Source organism: Berghia stephanieae, chromosome 4, assembly GCF_034508935.2.
Source record: "Berghia stephanieae isolate SIO BIC M18660-M18661 chromosome 4, UCSD_Bste_1.3, whole genome shotgun sequence".
NCBI classification, from domain to species: domain Eukaryota; kingdom Metazoa; phylum Mollusca; class Gastropoda; order Nudibranchia; family Aeolidiidae; genus Berghia; species Berghia stephanieae.
The window spans coordinates 18,142,327-18,161,500 of NC_088363.1; the positions used below are offsets into that span (position 1 = coordinate 18,142,327).

At 35.1% G+C, this 19,174-nt stretch overlaps 1 protein-coding gene across 2 annotated transcripts; it reads right to left on the reverse strand.

Annotated features, from left to right (window-relative positions):
• Window positions 1–5,356: 5,356 nt before the first annotated feature.
• On the reverse strand, window positions 5,357–15,921 carry LOC144970142 (ubiquitin-conjugating enzyme E2 A). Of its 2 annotated transcripts, none has more exons than XM_078909417.1 (5): window positions 15,694–15,921; window positions 12,027–12,107; window positions 10,877–10,992; window positions 9,426–9,514; window positions 5,357–7,840 (listed from the first exon to the last, which is right to left on the reverse strand). In XM_078909417.1, exons 1-5 carry the CDS (start codon window positions 15,735–15,737, stop codon window positions 7,661–7,663), a joined length of 510 nt encoding a protein of 169 aa, XP_078765543.1. In that variant the 5' UTR covers window positions 15,738–15,921; the 3' UTR covers window positions 5,357–7,660. The 2 variants fall into 2 exon arrangements, with proteins under 2 accessions (XP_078765543.1, XP_078765544.1); XM_078909418.1 differs by having other exon boundaries at window positions 5,357–6,821; window positions 15,694–15,918.
• Window positions 15,922–19,174: the final 3,253 nt, after the last annotated feature.

The window sequence follows — 19,174 nt, forward strand, 5'->3', positions numbered from 1 at the left end:
ATATAGCGATATAAATTAAAATTTTAGCAGAAACTGTTTAGCTAAATTGATTTCGCGATATTCAGCAGTTGTAATTGACACTTGATACAAAATGTTGTTTTCAGACAAATGAGATGCCTTACTCAGTTTTCTCGAAGCCTATGCAAATACTTGTTTACAGACCACTGAGAAGGTTTGTTTATCTCATGCTGATCCCAAGCCTATACACAACCACGGAGAGAAAATGGCGTTTTAACACTATGTACACAATCCAAACAATGAAAATACAAAGCATCAAACAGTTAAGGCATAAATTGTAATCCCATTGGCATCAAGTAATAAATTGGTTGATGATGTCTAGATACTTATAATCAGGGGTCTGTGTGTCGCAACTAAGTATAATCACACCCCTTTGTCTCTTGAAAACCCTACAATAATGACAAGCCTGGATAAAGACACGATTTCCCTCGTCCCAACTATGTCGTTATTCAGGTTTTGCTCTGTATTTGGACAAATGATTTAAAATTGCATGGTTCTATAAAATTTTGCAAAAATATGTAATGGTATGTATTTTTTTGTTTTGGTAGAATGTTGAAGTGTAATTCTATGCACCACTGTACCAGTTACAGAGTGGAGGGCCAGCTGATTTTGGTTGGCCGGACATAATGAAAATGGCAACAGAAAAGGAAATAATCTGGTTAGCACTATTGTTACTAAAGAGAGAAAATAAAATCTTTAAGTGATGTAACTCATAAACGATGACTACATTTTTACAATTTGTCACTACATAGTTGTCCACCATATTATAAAACTGCTAACACTCAATCTAAGTAGTGAAGTAGCCTGCGGGATAGTTCCAAGAATATGTATTTGTATGTATTTTTTAAGGATACGACTATGTACATTATCAACGGGTCCTGGGTGGGGTTCCTGACCTCCCATAGCGGGCAGGGAGGTAGGCTACTTACTGCGTCTTATATCCCCCTAAATCTGTTTTCCAACTTGCTTTCTGTCTTTGTCTTGAAATGAGATTACTTGGTTTTGTCCTGGTCCTGGTCAGATGCCCTGGCAGAGAGGGAAACAGTCAAATGTATAGTTACTTTTGAGAGATATATTTTTTCCTTGTAAATCATCTCTCTGTTATGCACTGCATTATGTTTTTGTGATTTGTAAAACATTTGAGTGTGTTCCTATTAGTGGGGACCTGTGCTTGTGTCTGGATGAGACTTTTAGGTGATCTCAAACTACGGTAATGTTTTATTTTGAAGGGTTTAACGGCGCTTGCAACACATTTAGGTCATATCAGCGTCATTAAAAAGGAAAATTGGATAGTGAAAAGATTTTAGATTTAGAAATAAGAGGACTTGAGGAAAAAGTAAGACAAATGGGAATGGTTCAAACAGGGAACAGATGTAGATTCCAAGAGCTCACCATCAATGTAGTTTGAGATCACCTAAATGTCTCACTCGGACACCAGCGCAAGAAATGTTTACATTATCCATTCAAAATAAAGATAACAATACATAACAGAGAGATGATTTACAAGGAAAAAAATATCATCTCCCAAAACAATAACTATGCATTTGACTGTTTCCCTCCCAGCCAAGCTCTACGGCCAGGCCCAGGGCAAAGCCAAGTAATCTCATTCCAAGACAAAGACAGAAAGCAAATTGGAAAACAAATATAAATGGAAAGAAGACACGGAAAGCGCCATCTGCCCCCTATGGAAGGCCAGGAACCCCACCCAGGATCTGAAACTAAATACTTTGATAGTGGGCTCTTGGAATCTACACCTGTTTCTTATTTGAACCAATTCCCCTTTGTCTTTCCTTTTCTTGGGTGCTTTAATTGTAATTCTAGAACTTTTGACTATCCCATTATCTTCCTTTTTACTGGCGCTGATATTGACCTTAACGTGTTGCAAGTACCGTAAAACCCTTAAAAAACAAAAACATTATCAACGGGTTGATAATCTTCATTGAGATTACTGCTTTAGGACGGTATCGGAAATCTAATAACAATGACAAATAGGGGGAAAAAAAGCATTTCATATTGTCTTCAATCTACCGAGTCTTTAACTTTTAGCTATCCCTTTTTGGTTAACCTTATTGTGTTGTCACTTTTCGCTTCATTTCTTTTACACCTTGAAAGTGGAATTTGTTGGCCCCTCTCTACCTACACCAAGCATAATATAGGTTTTCTAGAGACTGACTGTGAGTGTCAATTATCAATTAGCCTATGCCATTTTTTTTCCACCAAAATCGATATGTTGTCAAAGCTTTATTCATCAGCTCTTCATGTCACCCCACCTGTATTCGAACAAGCAGGCGTATAGCAAAACAAGACTTTGATTTAATGTGATTTTTTACATGCCAGTGTAGTAGCAACAAAAAAAAATTTAATTGGGCGGGTAAATTAATAAATTTTGAAAATGTCAATAAGGGCCGAGACCATTTTAATCAAAATCCAGAGCAAGGACAGAAAGCATCGAGCGAGAAAGAAGAGAACGGAAATAATAATAGGACCCAGTAATTTATGAAGCATCCGTTAGATGTTTGCGCTCATCATACTTTGAGGTCATGTCAGCACCTATATAGAAAATGTTTCTATTTAAAAAAAAAAGGTAAACAGCAAAAAAAGAGCTTACTGTTCACAGATGTTAAATTTTTTTTAGTGTGTTCTGTGTATGTATGCGATTCGATTGAGTCTAAGGAGTGAGACAAAGAGCAAGAATTTGCGTAAGTGATTCCCAGGAGCAATCCCAGCATAAGGCCACCATGAAAAAGAACTTCAGCTAGAATATGGGCAGAACTTATGTCATTTCAGAAAAAGATTCAGAGGATAGAAGCAGCACCCCCCCCCCCCCCCCCCCCCCCCCCCCAACAACCCACTAATTGTTTTGGTTTGTTCTGAAGGGTTCTATGGCACTTGCGACACATTGAGGTCGTATCAGCACCACCAAAAAGGAAGAAAATGGGATAGTCAATAATTCTAGGATTACAATAAAGTACCCAAGAAAAAAGGAAGGCAAAGGGGAATTGGTTCAAATAGGGAACATATATCAATTCCAAGAGCATACTATCAGTATTCTTAGCTTGAGATTACCTCATTCGGACACCAGCGCAGGATCCCAATGAGAGGAATTCACTCAAATGTTTACAAGATATGTTTGAGACAGAAAACATAACTATCAGTACTTAGAGAGAGATGATTCACAAGGAAAAAAATATAACCCCCAAAACTAACACTCGACTGTTTCACTCCTAGCCAACGGCCAGGACAAAACCAAGTACCTAATTCCATTTCAAGACAAAGACAGAAAGCAGATATAGGGGGACAGAAGACGTAGCAAGTGACCCTGTCCATCTTGAGAAGTCAGAAGACCCCACCCAAACACAACCAACTAAAACAAAGCAAGAGTGACCTTCCAAGCTCACAATGGAAGACCAAGGATCTTGATTGTTTGGGTTTTAGGGCGCTTGAGACGACACTTTTCTAGCACATATCAGTGCCAGTAAAAAGGAAGAAAATGGAAGTTAAAAATTTCTAGAATTACAATTAAAATACCCAAGAAAAAGTAAGCACAGGATCCCACTGAGGAACACACTAAAATGTTTACCAAGATATGTTCAATACAAAAATATAACAATCCCCACATAACAGAGATCATTTACAAGAAGAAATATATCACTTCCAAAAACTATCACTATCAATTTGACTGTTTCCCTCTCAGCCAAGGGTCAGGACAAAACCAAATAGTCCTATTTCAAGACAAGGACAGGAAGCAACTCAGAAAACATGTAGGGGGATAGAAGACATAGCAAGCGACCGTCTGCCCACCATGGGAGGTCAAAAGACCCCACCCAAACACGGCAAGAATGACCTTTCAAGCCCACGATGGAAGACCTTGGATCCTTATCCAGGCAGAATTCTACATCAGACCTGCCAACGTTTGGAATATGGAATTGTTTTGTTTTTGTTTTGTTTTTAAGGGTTTTATGGCGCTTGCAACACATTAAGGTCATATCAGCGCCAGTAAAAAGGAAGAAAATGGGATAGTAAAAAGTTCTAGAATTACAATAAAGCATCCAAGAAAAGGGAAGACAAAGGGGAATTGGTTCAAATAAGAAACGGGTGTCGATTCCAAAAGCACTGTATCAAAGTACTTAGTTTGAGATCACTAAAAGTCTCATCCAGACACAAGCACAAGTCCCCGCTAAGAGGAACACACTCAAATGTTTTACAAATCATATATAAAATAAAGAAAGCATAATACCTATATAATAATAGCATATCAGAGAGATGATTTACAATGAAAAAAATATCATCTCCCAAAACTAACTATACATTCGACCGTTTCCACCTCAGCCAAGTAATCTCATTCCAAGACAAAGACAGAAAGCATGTTGGAAAACAGATATAAGGGGATAGAAGACACAGTATGTACCCCCCTGCCCACTATGGGAGGTCAGGAACCCCGCCCAGGAATATGGAATTAGGGATACCCTACTGCAATTGTGCCTGAATGCTGTGGCAAACTGCATTGGCAGTCTCAGCAAACAGAAGACATATAACTATAACTTAACTAAAAATTTGTATTCTTATACATGTTGCTTGGAAATTACAGGCAACCGAACAAATAGGAGGGAAAAAAAGAAAAGAAGGGAGTAGAGAGGAGGAAGACGATAATGGGATCTTAAAATCTTACAAGTATTTATGTAGAACCAGATGTCAAAAGATGTCTATATACAATCACTGGGATAAATCTAGTTGTGAGAGGAAGCAAGAAGATGCTCTCTTGTTGCCTTATTGCATCTTCTCAAATATTCATCTCCAGGGGTCGTATACAGGGAGGTGTTTATCTGTGAGACCAGTAGGGATTCAAGGATTTTGTGGACATGGAGGACCTTGCTTCAGTTAAGTTCTTTCTTACAACACTGAAAATTATGTCCTAATCTGCAATGCTATGAGGAAATACAAAGCACTCCTCAAACTCAAAGCAGAAATTTTCGTTAACTTGACATCAATCCTTGTTTCTTTTTCAATGAGAAGGACAAATCCTTAAACTCATCTCTGAGAGTTTCTTCATTACACAGGGTTCAAGCCTTGAACTTTGAAGAAAAGAAGTTCAATGAGCTAAATTCCCACCCTTCCCTTTTACTGATGTCAAGGTTAATAGAGCTTGTCTAACTTCTCAAAGGGGGGTCATGGGTACAAAGGGGTATCACAACTGGAACACAGGGTGTCCGGATTGGGACAAGTGACTAGGACCCATAAATCAAGGCTAAACATACAAATAAAATGTGATGATGGACAAGTTTTTCATCTGAAACTTTAGAAAATAGATAAAGATAAAGAAAACTTAACACAGCCATTCTTAAGTGTCAATGTTACAAACTTTATTACACTTTGTACAGATATCTTATTTTCAACAACAAATAATGATTGTTAAAAAAAATAATGATAAAGCATCACAATAGTTAACGAATACACATTCATATTTCATTCACATACCCATCTCATTAACAAAAGATATGACATCGTCTTTCGGTTTCTATTTATTATTACACCTAAGGATTTCAAATACTTTTTCCACCCTTTGAAAAGATAAAAGGTAAGGCCATCAAAGCTTTTAAAATGCAATTTGACTATTTTACAGGTCATTAATTTAAAGAAGAAAAATAAATATTACTTTATTAAATAAAATGAAGAACTTGAATGCGTAAAAAAAAAAAAAGATTCCTCATGCATTCAAGTGACAGATGAGGAACGAAATGGTCAATTACCACAACATTTTCAGCGTGAAATGTGTGAGGCAGAGAGCAAAGGGAGGGGGCTGTATTAATATCAGACCAATCAATTTGAAATTAACAAAAGTTCACAGATAGAAATCATAATTTTCCACATCCACCTGCCCCATCTAACATTGGAGATATAATTTTCTACTGAAGTTAATTTCACCCAGAGGTCATGTCAGTAACAAATTTCAAATCACATGAGATTTGTTCAATCTTATTTTATTTGTTTGTTGTTTTTTTTTAAGTCTTTCCCCGAAAACTCAGTGAAAAAATCTAAAGTGGATGTGGCAGTGCTATCAGGTTTCAAGAAAACCTACGACCAGTAATTGTGTTTGTTGTGCATTCTGGATTTATCTGGATTTAATTTGGTTAGGTTTACAAAGGTTTTTATTTAATCCTGCGCAATACTTTTGATGACAAAGCAGATAGTTTAAACAGCAGAATTGTCTCTAGAGATCTATTTAGTTTGACAATGTGGGGTTTAGTTTTATCTTTGAAAACAAAAACAACAAAAAAAAACTTTAGGCTGGGAAAACTTTGCAATACTTTTGTTGTCCCACTCTCTTTCCTCTCAAATCCCTTGAACATGTGCAGCTCCAGATTTCATCAAATAGTACAGGCAAATTTTTTCACTACTGAAAGACCAAATAATCATGAAACGCCTCTCTTTTTCAATAGTAATTAGAGATCCTCATTACAAACGGAAAACACTTAACTGTCTATTCCCCATTTATTTAGTCACTATAAAATAAAATTAAAAAATAAAGATGCTACCATGCATACATTCATATCATATATTCTATCTGCCAATTACCATTAAACATCCATCCACATACACCATACATGCGCTCACATGTTTAATAACGCGTGTAAGACCACGCCTCCTCTAACCTCAACATCCATCTGTCACACTTCCCCGATGAACAACCAACTCTCTTCGACAATCACCTTCACCTTTTTTTCATACTCCCGTCGATTTTCCTGATAAAGTTTGGCAGCCAAATTGTTAGCGGGACTGTTTGGGTTAGGCTCATCTAAAAGAGACTGAATGGAGAAAACAAAATGAGACGAGCCATTCATTAAATAAAACTACAGTCATTTTTCAATCACTGAACATTTCTGTACAAACTCAAAATTTATGAGGCCATGGTCAACTTTACATCACCGTGAAAAAAGAAAAAGCTTGGTTTTTTAATATTTGATCCCTGATCATAAAGATAGGGAAGGGTAATATTTTTTTATCTATCCAAACACAAAGTAGAATTCATCCACAGGGAAATGAGTAGTGCGATGCAAATTCTCCCTTCACCAATTTTGCTGCCACAAGAATAAATAGATGTCAAGTGAAATAATTACAATGACTGATTATTCATGGGGATCTCTGACAGATGCAAACTATTTCATAATGTAATCAACTATTCAATTTTCAACTCTTCATTCTTTATAGACTAAGATAACATTATTTTATCATCCTATTATGACCATGATGATAAAAAAAAATATTTTAGTTAAAATACACATCACTGCATTACACTGCCTCTGAGAATTCATTATATAAACATGAAGAGCAATCACAACTCTGAAGGAAATGTTTAATTGCTATAATAAAATCTAAAAAAAAAAAAAAGGCAGGAAATTGGGTGGAAGGTAAGCTGGAGCAAAAATGAGACTTTCCTTTAGTCTCGATATAATGTGATTTAAATCTAAAAAATAAAATGATAAACCACAGTTGACGGAGAATAAAGAAAGCACAATGATATTCAATTTGCTGATTTTTAAAATGACATCTATGGGATTGTAATGGAGTTCCTGTTGAGTAAACTAACAAGTCTTTAAAGATCTCTTCTTTGTCCCCATGGACATGTGCACATGTGATCTAGTTGCTAAGATTCGCCCTTGCTCTCCTCTTCATCCTCCTCATCATCTACATCATCATCATCATCATTCCAGCTTTCCTGTACAATAGCAGCTACTTTTTTCTCATATTCACGGCGGTTTTCCCTGTACAATTGGGCTGCTTCGTTGTTGGCAGGACTATTTGGATTTGGGTCATGAAGCAGAGACTAAGGAAGACACGTTGAGGAAGGGGAGAAAAAAAAAGTAATTATTAAATATGATTGAGACCCCATTTTCTCAACACATCTTGAAATTTTCACAAATTTCCATAAAAGACTATATCAAACTCAAAATGAGAATAATGCATAGAGAGGGTTTGGGTTTTTTATTCTCCAACCGACTTGTTCACACAAGACCTTTATTTCTGAGGGATTTTCTTTAGGGAAAAAATGTCTCCTGAAAAAAATAGTTTGATGTAGACATTGACTGAGAAAGTGGTTTCTTTACTTTTTACAGAGATCAGAATGCTTTTTTTTTAGAGGCAAACCTCTACAACACTCCAAATTGTAATTTAAGGTTTGCCCAATAATAAATCAATCCTCATTATAAATTAATTAAGGGGGTCTTTAATTGCAAGTTGTTGGTCCTTGTTTTTGTTAAATTTAAATTTTAGAAAAATAAATGAATATATTTTCCTCCTTACACACAAGTATCGTTGTAATAAACAAAAAATAAATAAAGAAGTGCACTTCTTAAGTGTGCCCTAGACATTTCATTGGGTTCACAAGGAAAGTCAAATAATTGAATTATTTCACCAAACTCAGGCACTCAAAATACAAATTTGAAATATAGAGGCTATGGTAAGGGCCAAAAAGTGGTAAAGTTATTTAATAGTTTCAACATGTGTACTTGCAATGACAATGAAGGGATGGCAGGGGTGGGGAGTGGGAGGTAATAAATGTGAGGCAGTGTGGGAAACGTGATTTAGAAGCAATTTTGTCAATTTTGAATATGGGTAATTTCAAAACATTCCAGTCATTTCTGGAAACTTTAAATAATTTTTTAAAGTATTGCAATTACTGGAGGATGATAATACGGCATTTATATCGAACGTTTCACGATGTGCTCAAGGCAATGTTGAATAAACTAACAAGATTTCGTCTTTGTCCCTAAGGACACACGTCGTCTAGTTACTAGATTCCACTTTACTCCTTTCAGAAATAGATAAATTCCAAATCTAATGATACTTACTCTTTTCTACAACACTTTGGAGTGACAGTATCAATTAAGAGAAAAACATGAATTTTGGATTGATCAATTTTCTACTTTAAAATCCTGATTTTGTCCAATAGATGTATTTGTCTGTTGTCTGTGGTAGGTCCGATTATATTTAAAATGGACAGTTGTGTCATACGATGGAAACAATTTCTTTGTATTATAAATACTGCAATCTTTACTTTAAAGTCTAAGTGCTTGGACAACAATAATACTCTGAAAAAAAGATGTAGATATATTTTAAAACCAAAATCTTAATTCTAATATCTATAATGCAACAACCTATTTTTGCATACACTTAAAATCCTAAATGTATGCCTTTAGCCTGGTATATCCCATGCTGCCACACAAATGATGAAAGTTGACCATGAAACTCAAAAAAATAATATGTAACACTAAAATCAATAAATTGGAAGAAAGAAATAGTGGACAAGTTTAAGGAAATTTACAAAAGACATTTAAAGGACAGTTGTGGTTCACGATTCGAAAGAAAAAAATAAGTAAAATAAAATAAAATATAAAGGAGAAAAAATATACCTGGATAGATGTAAGAATAGCAGACACATCATATGTAGGACTCCATCTGTTCTGTAGAATATCAAGACATATACTCCCATCGGCGTAAACTGGTCAAAAAAAAAGAAGAAGAAAAACATTTTTAAAATATTTATTGCCACTGCAACAAATAACAACATTCAACTAGAATTGCAATCTGAATCAACCTCACCTTACACATTGAACCATAAAAAGTATGAACTTTGCCTTTTATATCCAGCTAGCATAGTGGGAATTGCCTATAGTTTGTTTCAAAACTCAAGAGCGCGCCTTTAGTCAATTTCCTATCGACTGTCTGAAAGATTTGCGCGATGTTTTAGATTTTAAAAAGAGGTTTGAATGCGATGTGAATATGAAATAAAATATGTGTCTCTTTCAGTTATTGTACAATCTCAAATTCCGTTTCCTTTGATATTGATACTCTTTTCATTTAAACACACATGTATAACAGAGTGTTACCGTAATTACGTAAAATATAACATTTAAAAAATTACTATTTTTTAATAATCAAATGGGGCCGGGAATGCATAAGTACCAGTCCATACTCCCCAACGTGCAGGATTGCTGATAATCAAGATGAATCGAAATAATACCTGAAGAACAGGGTATGTATTGGTTAACTCCCATGGCCATCAAATTTTGACACACTCAGATTCTAGCACACTTTTTGGCTTCTCTAGAAATCGTACTAGAATCTAGCGAGTACTGTATTATGTCAAAGTGAAGCAGATGCCTAAAAATGAGTTTAAATTACAAAGTGAGATGTGACATTCTATTTTCTATCACTTTAGGAAACTATATCCATTGTCCTAGATAAACCATATATATGTATATATAAACGAAACCAAAGCTTGAAATTTATAATTATAATAAATTCAGCTTTAAACACCTGAATGACAAATATAACTATTGATGATATGTGTTTAGCTAAAATATTCACAACATCCACCAGCCTGTATAACAATCTACCAACACACAAAACTATGTATAACATTGAATGTTTATAGTCTAATTGATAGTAGAATTTAGTGAAAAATAATCATTAAAATGGCTGGCGAAAATCAACAGCAAAGAGCTGAATGACGTCAGTTTTGTTCCCTCTATAAGAAAGACAGCAAATCACAAATAAGTAATTGCATCCATAAACAGGTGCATCCCGACAAAAATCAATTGGATTTTGAGTAAACTGACCGATTTCACACTGTTTCAATGAATGAATTTTGTATACACTAAGTTAAGAAATATTAGACAGTACAACTCCATAATACAGTTTACCAATTTCAATTTCTTGTATACCCCTTTATGTCAATGTCACCTAATTCTAAAACCATGCAATAATATTGCAGTAATTACAATTCTAGAATATTGATTACCGGCTGTAGACGGTCAACAAAAAACAAACAAAACAAAAAAAACACAAAAAAACAACCTACCATTTGGATGAAACATCTTTGATATGAATCGAACTGTAGGAGGTTTATTTGGATATTCTTCTGTGAATTCTATTGTTAACTTGAATGTACCATCTTCAAATGGTGTGTCATGGGGTCTGTAAATGAGAAACGGGAATGTTCATTAAAATTGAATCTGTATAAATTTGAATAACAGTCACTTTTATTCAAATCAATTAAAATTGGAATGGACAGAGAGACATAAAGTAAAGAGAAAAATGACCTCAAATACAAATATTTAAAAAATAACAATTCAAATAATTAAGAAGACAGAAAAAAGGAAAAGGAGTACTGCAACAGCTAAAAAGGATTATTTTAAAGTTATGATTGAAAGCTTAATTGCTGAAGACTGCAAATGACGAACAATAAAAAGTTTTGATGTTTAAACAAGTAAAGAGGAGACCAAAAAAACAAAGAAAATATCATAGTATAGGTTCAGAATATTGCATAAAGATGAAAAAGGTGATGGTGTAGATTTTCCTAATATTTTATCAAATGTTGAGAACAGCTGTTTCACAGACTTTTGTATTAAACTCATACTCATCATTACAGCGGTTTCTTTTACTCTAAGCAATTATTATCTTTTTCCATTTGCAAGAAGCAGATCTGAAACTATGTGAGGGAAAGAAAAAGGGACTCTGATTGGATTTGGAAAAGGCACCATACTGTGGATCTTGAAAACATTTCACACCTAACAACTCACACAGAGACAATTCCTGACTATGATTGCATTGCAAAAATTATCAACAGTTGAGATAATACTTAAATTAAAGTCGGCTAGATGCTATATATCGATGCCAGTGTCAAGATTGGCTCAAGATTATACAATTATCTGTTGAAAACAGGTGCAATCTCAGCCACCTGTGTTGCACAAGTTGTTTTGTTTTGTTTTTGTTGAAAATAGCTGATTATTACACATTTAATACTGATTCATTAGACCTATTTCACCATTTACCACTCATCACTTTGTAAAAACTAGTGTGTGTGTGTGTGTGTGTGTGTTTTAGACAGTTTGTTGACTTAACCTTATCTAAATATCTACTCTTCAACAGAGAAAAAATTCTGCAAAACCCCAATATCCAATCTCAGAAACCTGAAAATTTTAATTTAAAATAAGAACTATGTCACTTACCCAAATATAACTGCATTCCATAGCATAATATTATTGTCTGACGGTGCACCACTCACACCAGCAGGTGGGTCTTCTTGTAACCTGAAAAGAAATGGGAATTTTTTTTTAAAGGAAATAAAGAAAATACATTAAATAGGATGACACTCCACACTTTTATTCACTCATTTCAATTTCATTCAAAACAAGAATATCATTACTTGAAGCAATTCAACCTAATCATCGGAAGTTTTGAACTGTGGAAAAACAAGCATTTAACAGCGTAAAAAAAAGGGCATTAAAAAAAAATTCTATCTGACCTCTTGAAAGGCATTTAAATAAAATAAAAAGTCAATGTGTAAATGAATAGGGCAACAGAAAGTTAGGATTCCCCCCCCCCCCCCCCCCCCCCCCACAAGATTGGAACTCCTGAAAAAAAAAATCATTCCTTTTAATCCACTTCTTCTTATAGCATACACAATAAAAAAATGTGCCCAAGATTATTGGGCAAAGTTTGATTAATTTCAATCCTATTAAAATGATTGTAATAATAATATAATATACTTATATAGCACCCATTAACCCACTGACAAGTGGTTTATATTGTGCTTATCAATCACTCAGACTATATAAACTAGCATACACACTAACACGCCTACACACATATGGAAAATTCTTCGCATCCACATACACACTATTGTCCTGAATTAAGGGCACAAGAAAGCTGACCACTGGAGACAGCCTGGTCCATCTTGACCAGGTTGCCAGTACTTAAGAATAAACACCATCTCATGGTGCTTGTGATGACCGTTCCAGTTCCATATTCAGAATAGTAGAGTGCAAGCCTGCTTAATTGGAAGAGCAAAAATACACACACATCATTCCAATTAAGCAGCTTTCCAATTTTCAGATTGTGAATTTTTCAGATTGCGACTATTTTATACAAATAAACATAGAAATGTATTCAATTTCGTGTTGCCTTTTATCAAGTTTGAGACCTCTATGGTTTTACCTTTTAAGAATCATTTTGAGCTTACAACTTACACCTTACATGAAAGTTATTGACCAGACAGATTCGAGAGAAATCAGAAAAAGAGAAACAAAGTCTCAAAAAGGTATGGTTAAGGCTAAGGTAGGACTGATGAAAATTAAAAGGAGTGCACCTTTTACATTTGAAATTTTTTTTAAAGGAGATATTGCCATAATTTTCTCCTAAATGCATGGGTCTCACATCAGAATTTTTTACAAGGAGGAATATTTCAAGGTTTCCATGGGTGGCATATTTTATAATATATAACGTGGAGCAATATGCCCCTATTAATGACAATACAGTAAAACATAAAAATCATACTAAAAAAGAGGAAAAATTATCAAAGAATTAATAAACACATTTATGTCCCATGCAACCAGACTGTTTACAATAATTTTCGAAGATGAATAGATACAACTGAAGGCTTGGACCTCAAGCGGAGGATTTGAAATGGCAGATCCACTAAATAGCAGAAATTTGAGACCCATGTAAATGTCAATATTCTAAATTGTTTGTAGGTAGGAACCAATGTGAATATATTAGCAGGTCTGATAAATGAACACAATTATGGGCTTGTTTTAACATTGTTATAATGGACAATAGTTTGCTTTGGTTGAGAATATTTCCATAATAAAATTAAAATTACACTCGAGCTCATACTAGGTACTTCAGTAAACCTCCATTTAGCACTCCAGCAGTGAGCTGATAAATGGTTTAGCGGCTGTGGCCCAATTTTTAGTGATGGATCTCAGAAAAATTTCCATATATTTATATTTTGTTTATGGATTTCAATGATTTGTGTCTTATTCTTATTTTCTTCAGGAGGAATTAACCACCAATCGTTTGGTGCTGTTTATGTTTAACTCAATGCCAATTTAGTTTATCTTTTTATTGTAGGTAAAATAGGGTATAATTTAGCTTTGTTGGATAATTTAAAAATCAGAAATTGGTAAATCAAAATTCCTGATAGGGTACGTAATTCAACATCTTAACTTTTTAATAATTGAATTCAGAGCAAAGTTTTATCCCGCATATGAACTCATTCCAGAAAAATCCTAACAATCAAATGCCAGCAGACTTTTAGGCCAGTTTGGAAATCTACATAGTTGTCACTACCGGAAATGCAACAGTTTCAGGTCAGAAAGCCCATCAGTAAATAACAAAGGCAAATAGGCGTACATTTTTCAGCCTTTAATATTACAGTACATTTCTTCTCCTCATCTGATTTTCAAAATTTTGGGACCATTAAATTTGGATTATAGTTATAGGAAGTGCCAATTGCCAAGGAGAGAGTCCTTGGTAGTTGACGGTTCATCAATTATGAAGGTGTCAAATTGGAACTCTTCAGGTACATGCAGTCATTTCAGTCGAGCCTCTATTTGTCCGCATACGAATCTCGAAACTCATCACTTTCTTCCAATTATTTACTCGGTGACAATTGTTTAGGAAAGGTTTGAGTCTACACTTGTCAGCAATTGTTTTTAATTTTCATAAGTCTTTTCACAAATTCCAAGATGAGTTAAAATCATATCAAAACAAAAAGTAGTGTTGTTTTCGGATCCAAACTTCTGATTCAGCGGTAAAAATAAACAAAGAATGAAGTGGCAAATCAGTGCCAAATATAAATAATGCCCCGAAAGATTTTTTTTTTTTTAAACAGGATTTCCTTTATTTTAAAGGGAAAATATACTGCACATCGTCATAATAAGGAAAATTCATGTCACAGATTTGTGCAACAACATCAGTCCATGGCAGTTAATAAAAGTAAATAAGTTGACGATTTACCAACTGGCATGGTCCATAAAAGAGGACATAGGAGAGAGAGAGAGAGAGAGAGAGAGAGAGAGAGAGAGAGAGAGAGAGAGAGAGAGAGAGAGAGAGAGAGAGAGAGAGAGGAGAAAATGAGAATAGTAATATTATTATTGGCATCACTCCGTGGCAGTTAAGAGTATAAGAGTAGTTGACGATTTTGATTTACCAACTGGCATGTTCTGTTGCTAAAAAAGGCAATGAGTGAGAGAGAAAAGGAGAAAATGGGAGAAAGAAAGACGAGAGTATTATTAATATTAATAAGAATAAGTGAGTGAGAGAAAGAAAGAAGATAAAATGGCAGAGAGAGAAGGGAAAATGAGACAATTGATATTAATAACATCGTGAACGTGGACATCACTCCGGCTCCGTGGCAATGCAAATATAATTCAATTTTCAATAACGTCACTTTGTCTTTGTTGTGTGGCAAGGGAATAGTGTTGTTGGCGTTAACTGTCAGTGTCAGTCGAACTGAGACCGTCCTTGGTGTCATTGACGGTTAGTAAGTTTCAATTGAAAATGGAATGCTATTTTAATTATACCTGAGAGCATCCAACCTAACTGACACTGATCGTCACTGCTCTGCGACACTGGTTACGTCAGCCAGTCAGAGTCGGACTCAGCAGACCCAGACAGTCAAATCTTATTTTTCGACCAACAAAAAAAAAAAGACTATGATTCTAATTCTAAGAGGATGACTTAAGGTGAAAGTTGTGATTTTTATTTTTAAAAGTCAAGGGTATGTCAAATGAAGAGACACGACAAAATATTACCAACAAAATTATGTCAACTTGCCAACAATCATCCAACAAAAACATTGATGAATTGAACGGAAAATCCAAAGCCTCGTACCTTTTGAAATCCCTCATCAGACGCCGCCGAGCAGGAGTTGTCATCTTTATGAGATATTATGAAGAGACACGAGTCTATATGGTAGCAACTTGATTATGCTTTCCAACTTGATAATAAAAACTGCGTAAATAATCAATGGAATTTGGTCTCTCGTTTTCTTGTTCCTTTTACACTTACAGTGACTATGTCAATCATTCATTCTACATCCGGGCTACTAAAGGAAGTGACATAATAAGAGGGAGAGACCAAAATAGACAAACTTCGTAACATAAACCTTTTGCCAATTTTCTAAAGAATTTTAATTTTGGTTCATGAAACCATTTATCATTGGCACTCATAAGTAGACCGATGAGAAAATGAAAAATGCGTAAATCTACGTCAGTTAGTAGACGTCTATGGAGTGGCAATATTTCACAATTTGATATGGAGCAACCACATTATGCATATGTCATCTAAAGCCAATTAAACTATTTAATGTATCTACAGAAACCTAAAAGGATGCCCAAAAACACACACACAAGCACACACACACACATACACACACACACACACACACACACACACACACACACACAAACATACAATGTTACAAAACACTAGTCAGACCAACTCTTGAGTATGCCAGCGTTGTCTCTCTTAGACCCTCACTACCAGAAAGACATTAATGCACTCGAAATGATAACAAAATAATATTTTTTAAAGGAGCAGCCATGCGTATTGGTTAGAATCAGCGTGGGTGCGCAACTGGATGCGCGGGTTGACTGAGGTAGGAAACAATAACAAACCCACATGGTTGCCATTACCTCCACCATCATTCTCGCTCACGGTTTGTGGAAAGCACTTCATTACAGGCACGTAATAGTGAATCTAGTTTTTGTTTTGAACATTTCTATTATTATTCTTTGTAAATTGACCCATATTAAAAGAAACATACAAACAAAACAGGCATGACCAGTCACTAACAATGCCGTGTAGTGTGTAGACAGTAACACAGTACGGTGAACATGACTGACACTGGGATCGGAATGTCGGAACCCATGAGTCGTTCGCAACTCTGCCTCACGTATTCATTTAATCAGTCAATTTAATTTTTATTAAGCTTGCGTAAAACATACAAACAAAAAAGACATGACCAGTCACTAACAATGCAGTGTAGTGTGTAGACAGTAACACGGTACGGTGAACATGAATGACACTGGGATCGGAATGTCGGAACCCAGTAGTCGTTCGCAACTCAGCCTCGCGTACTCATTTAATCAGTCAATTTAAATTTCATTTAGCTTGCCTATTCTTCAAGTTTATGTTATATTCACTTTTTCTATTTAAAAAGGGTAATCCAAACAGACCATAAAAACGATTTTATAATAAGCCGACTTCAACTTCCATCACTTACGACACGAACTTATTTTGGGTGGTTTTTTTTAACAAAACCGTTTGACTCAAACTAAAGCTTCGGCATTGGATAAGGAGCGAGGTCCCTGTTGCCATCTTGCTTAGTTTATACAGAGACTGGGTTGCCAGCTTGGCTGTTCTTGATAAATAGTAGTAAATAGCACAACCTTGTGCAATGAGAGATAGAGAGAGAGAGAGGGATTTTGAACAAAAAACGAATATCTCTCTCTCTCTCTTACCCTCTCTCTCTCTCTCTCTCTCTCTCTCTCTCTCTCTCTCTCTCTCTCTCTCTCTCTCTCTTCCTATTTCATCTGTCACACTGTTTGACAATCTTCTTCACCTGGCTCACTTGTACTTGTAATATCGGGTGTAAGGTAAAATTTTGAACAATTATTATTATTTATAAAATGCAGAAACTTTGCAAATAAACCGATAGACTAGATATTAATTCGATTCGAAAAGTGGAACACAAAAGGAGAATTTGCGAATACCCGGTCCAGACATAAGCGTCATGGTCTTATTTATAAAGTGCAGAATCTTTGCAAATAAACGGATAAAATAGAGATTAATTCGATTCGAAAAGTGGAACACAAAAGCAGAATTTGCGAATGCCCGGTCCAGACATAAGTGTTATGGTCTTATTTATAAAATCTAGAAACTTTGAAAATAAACGGACAAGATAGAGATTCATTCGATTCGAAAAGTGGGACACAAAAGCAGAATTTGCGAATGCCCGGTCCAGACATAAGCGTTATGGTCTTATTTATAAAGTGCAGAAACTTTGCAAATAAACGGATAAGATAGAGATTCATTCGATTCAAAAAGTGGAACACAAAAGCAGAATTTGCGAATGCCCGGTCCAGACATAAGCGCTATGGTCTTATTTATAAAGTGCAGAAACTTTGCAAATAAACGGATAAGATAGAGATTCATTCGATTCGAAAAGTGGAACACAAAAGCAGAATCTGCGAATGCCCGGTCCAGACATAAGCGTTATGGTCTTATTTATAAAGTGCAGAAACTTTGCAAATAAACGGATAGACTAGATGTTATTTCGATTCGAAAAGTGGAACACAAAAGGAAAATTTGCGAATACCCAGTCCAGACATAAGCATCATAGTCCTATTTATAAAGTACAGAATCTTTGCAAATAGACAGATAAAATAGAGATTAATTCGATTCGAAAAGTGGAACACAAAAGCAGAATTTGCGAATGCCCGGTCCAGACATAAGCGTTATGGCCTTATTTATAAAGTGCAGAATCTTTGCAAATAGACGGATAAAATAGAGATTAATTCGATTTGAAAAGTGGAACACAAAAGCAGAATTTGCGAATGCCCGGTCCAGACATAAGCGCTATGGTCTTATTTATAAAGTGCAGAAACTTTGCAAATAAACGGAAAAAACAGATTTATTCTAATCGAACAGTGGAACACAAAGGCAGAATTTGCGAACAACCGGTCCAGACATAAGCGTTATGGTCTTATTTATAAAATCTAGAAACTTTGCAAATAAACGGATAAAATAGAGATTAATTCGATTCGAAAAGTGGAACACAAAAGCAGAATTTGCGAATGCCCGGTCCAGACATAAGCGTTATGGTCTTATTAATAAAATGCAGAAACTTTGCAAATAAACGGATAGACTAGATATTAATTCGATTCGAAAAGTGGAACACAAAAGCAGAATTTGCGAATGCCCGGTCCAGACATAAGCGCTATGGTCTTATTTATAAAGTGCAGAAACTTTGCAAATAAACGGAAAAAATAGAGATTAATTCTAATCGAACAGTGGAACACAAAGGCAGAATTTGCGAACAACCGGTCCAGACATAAGCGTTATGGTCTTATTTATAAAGTGCAGAAAATTTGCAAACAAACGGATAAGATAGAGATTAATTCGATTCGAAAAGTGGAACACAAAAGCAGAATTTGTGAATACCCGGTCCAGGCATAAGCGTCATGGTCTTGTTTAAATGAAACAATGCCATTAAAAAATATATATGGTCAATGAGTAATTAAGCTAAATATGCGGAGTTCAAATAGATAACTTGATCTGTGAATTTTTTTATAATTAGCTGTTTTTATTC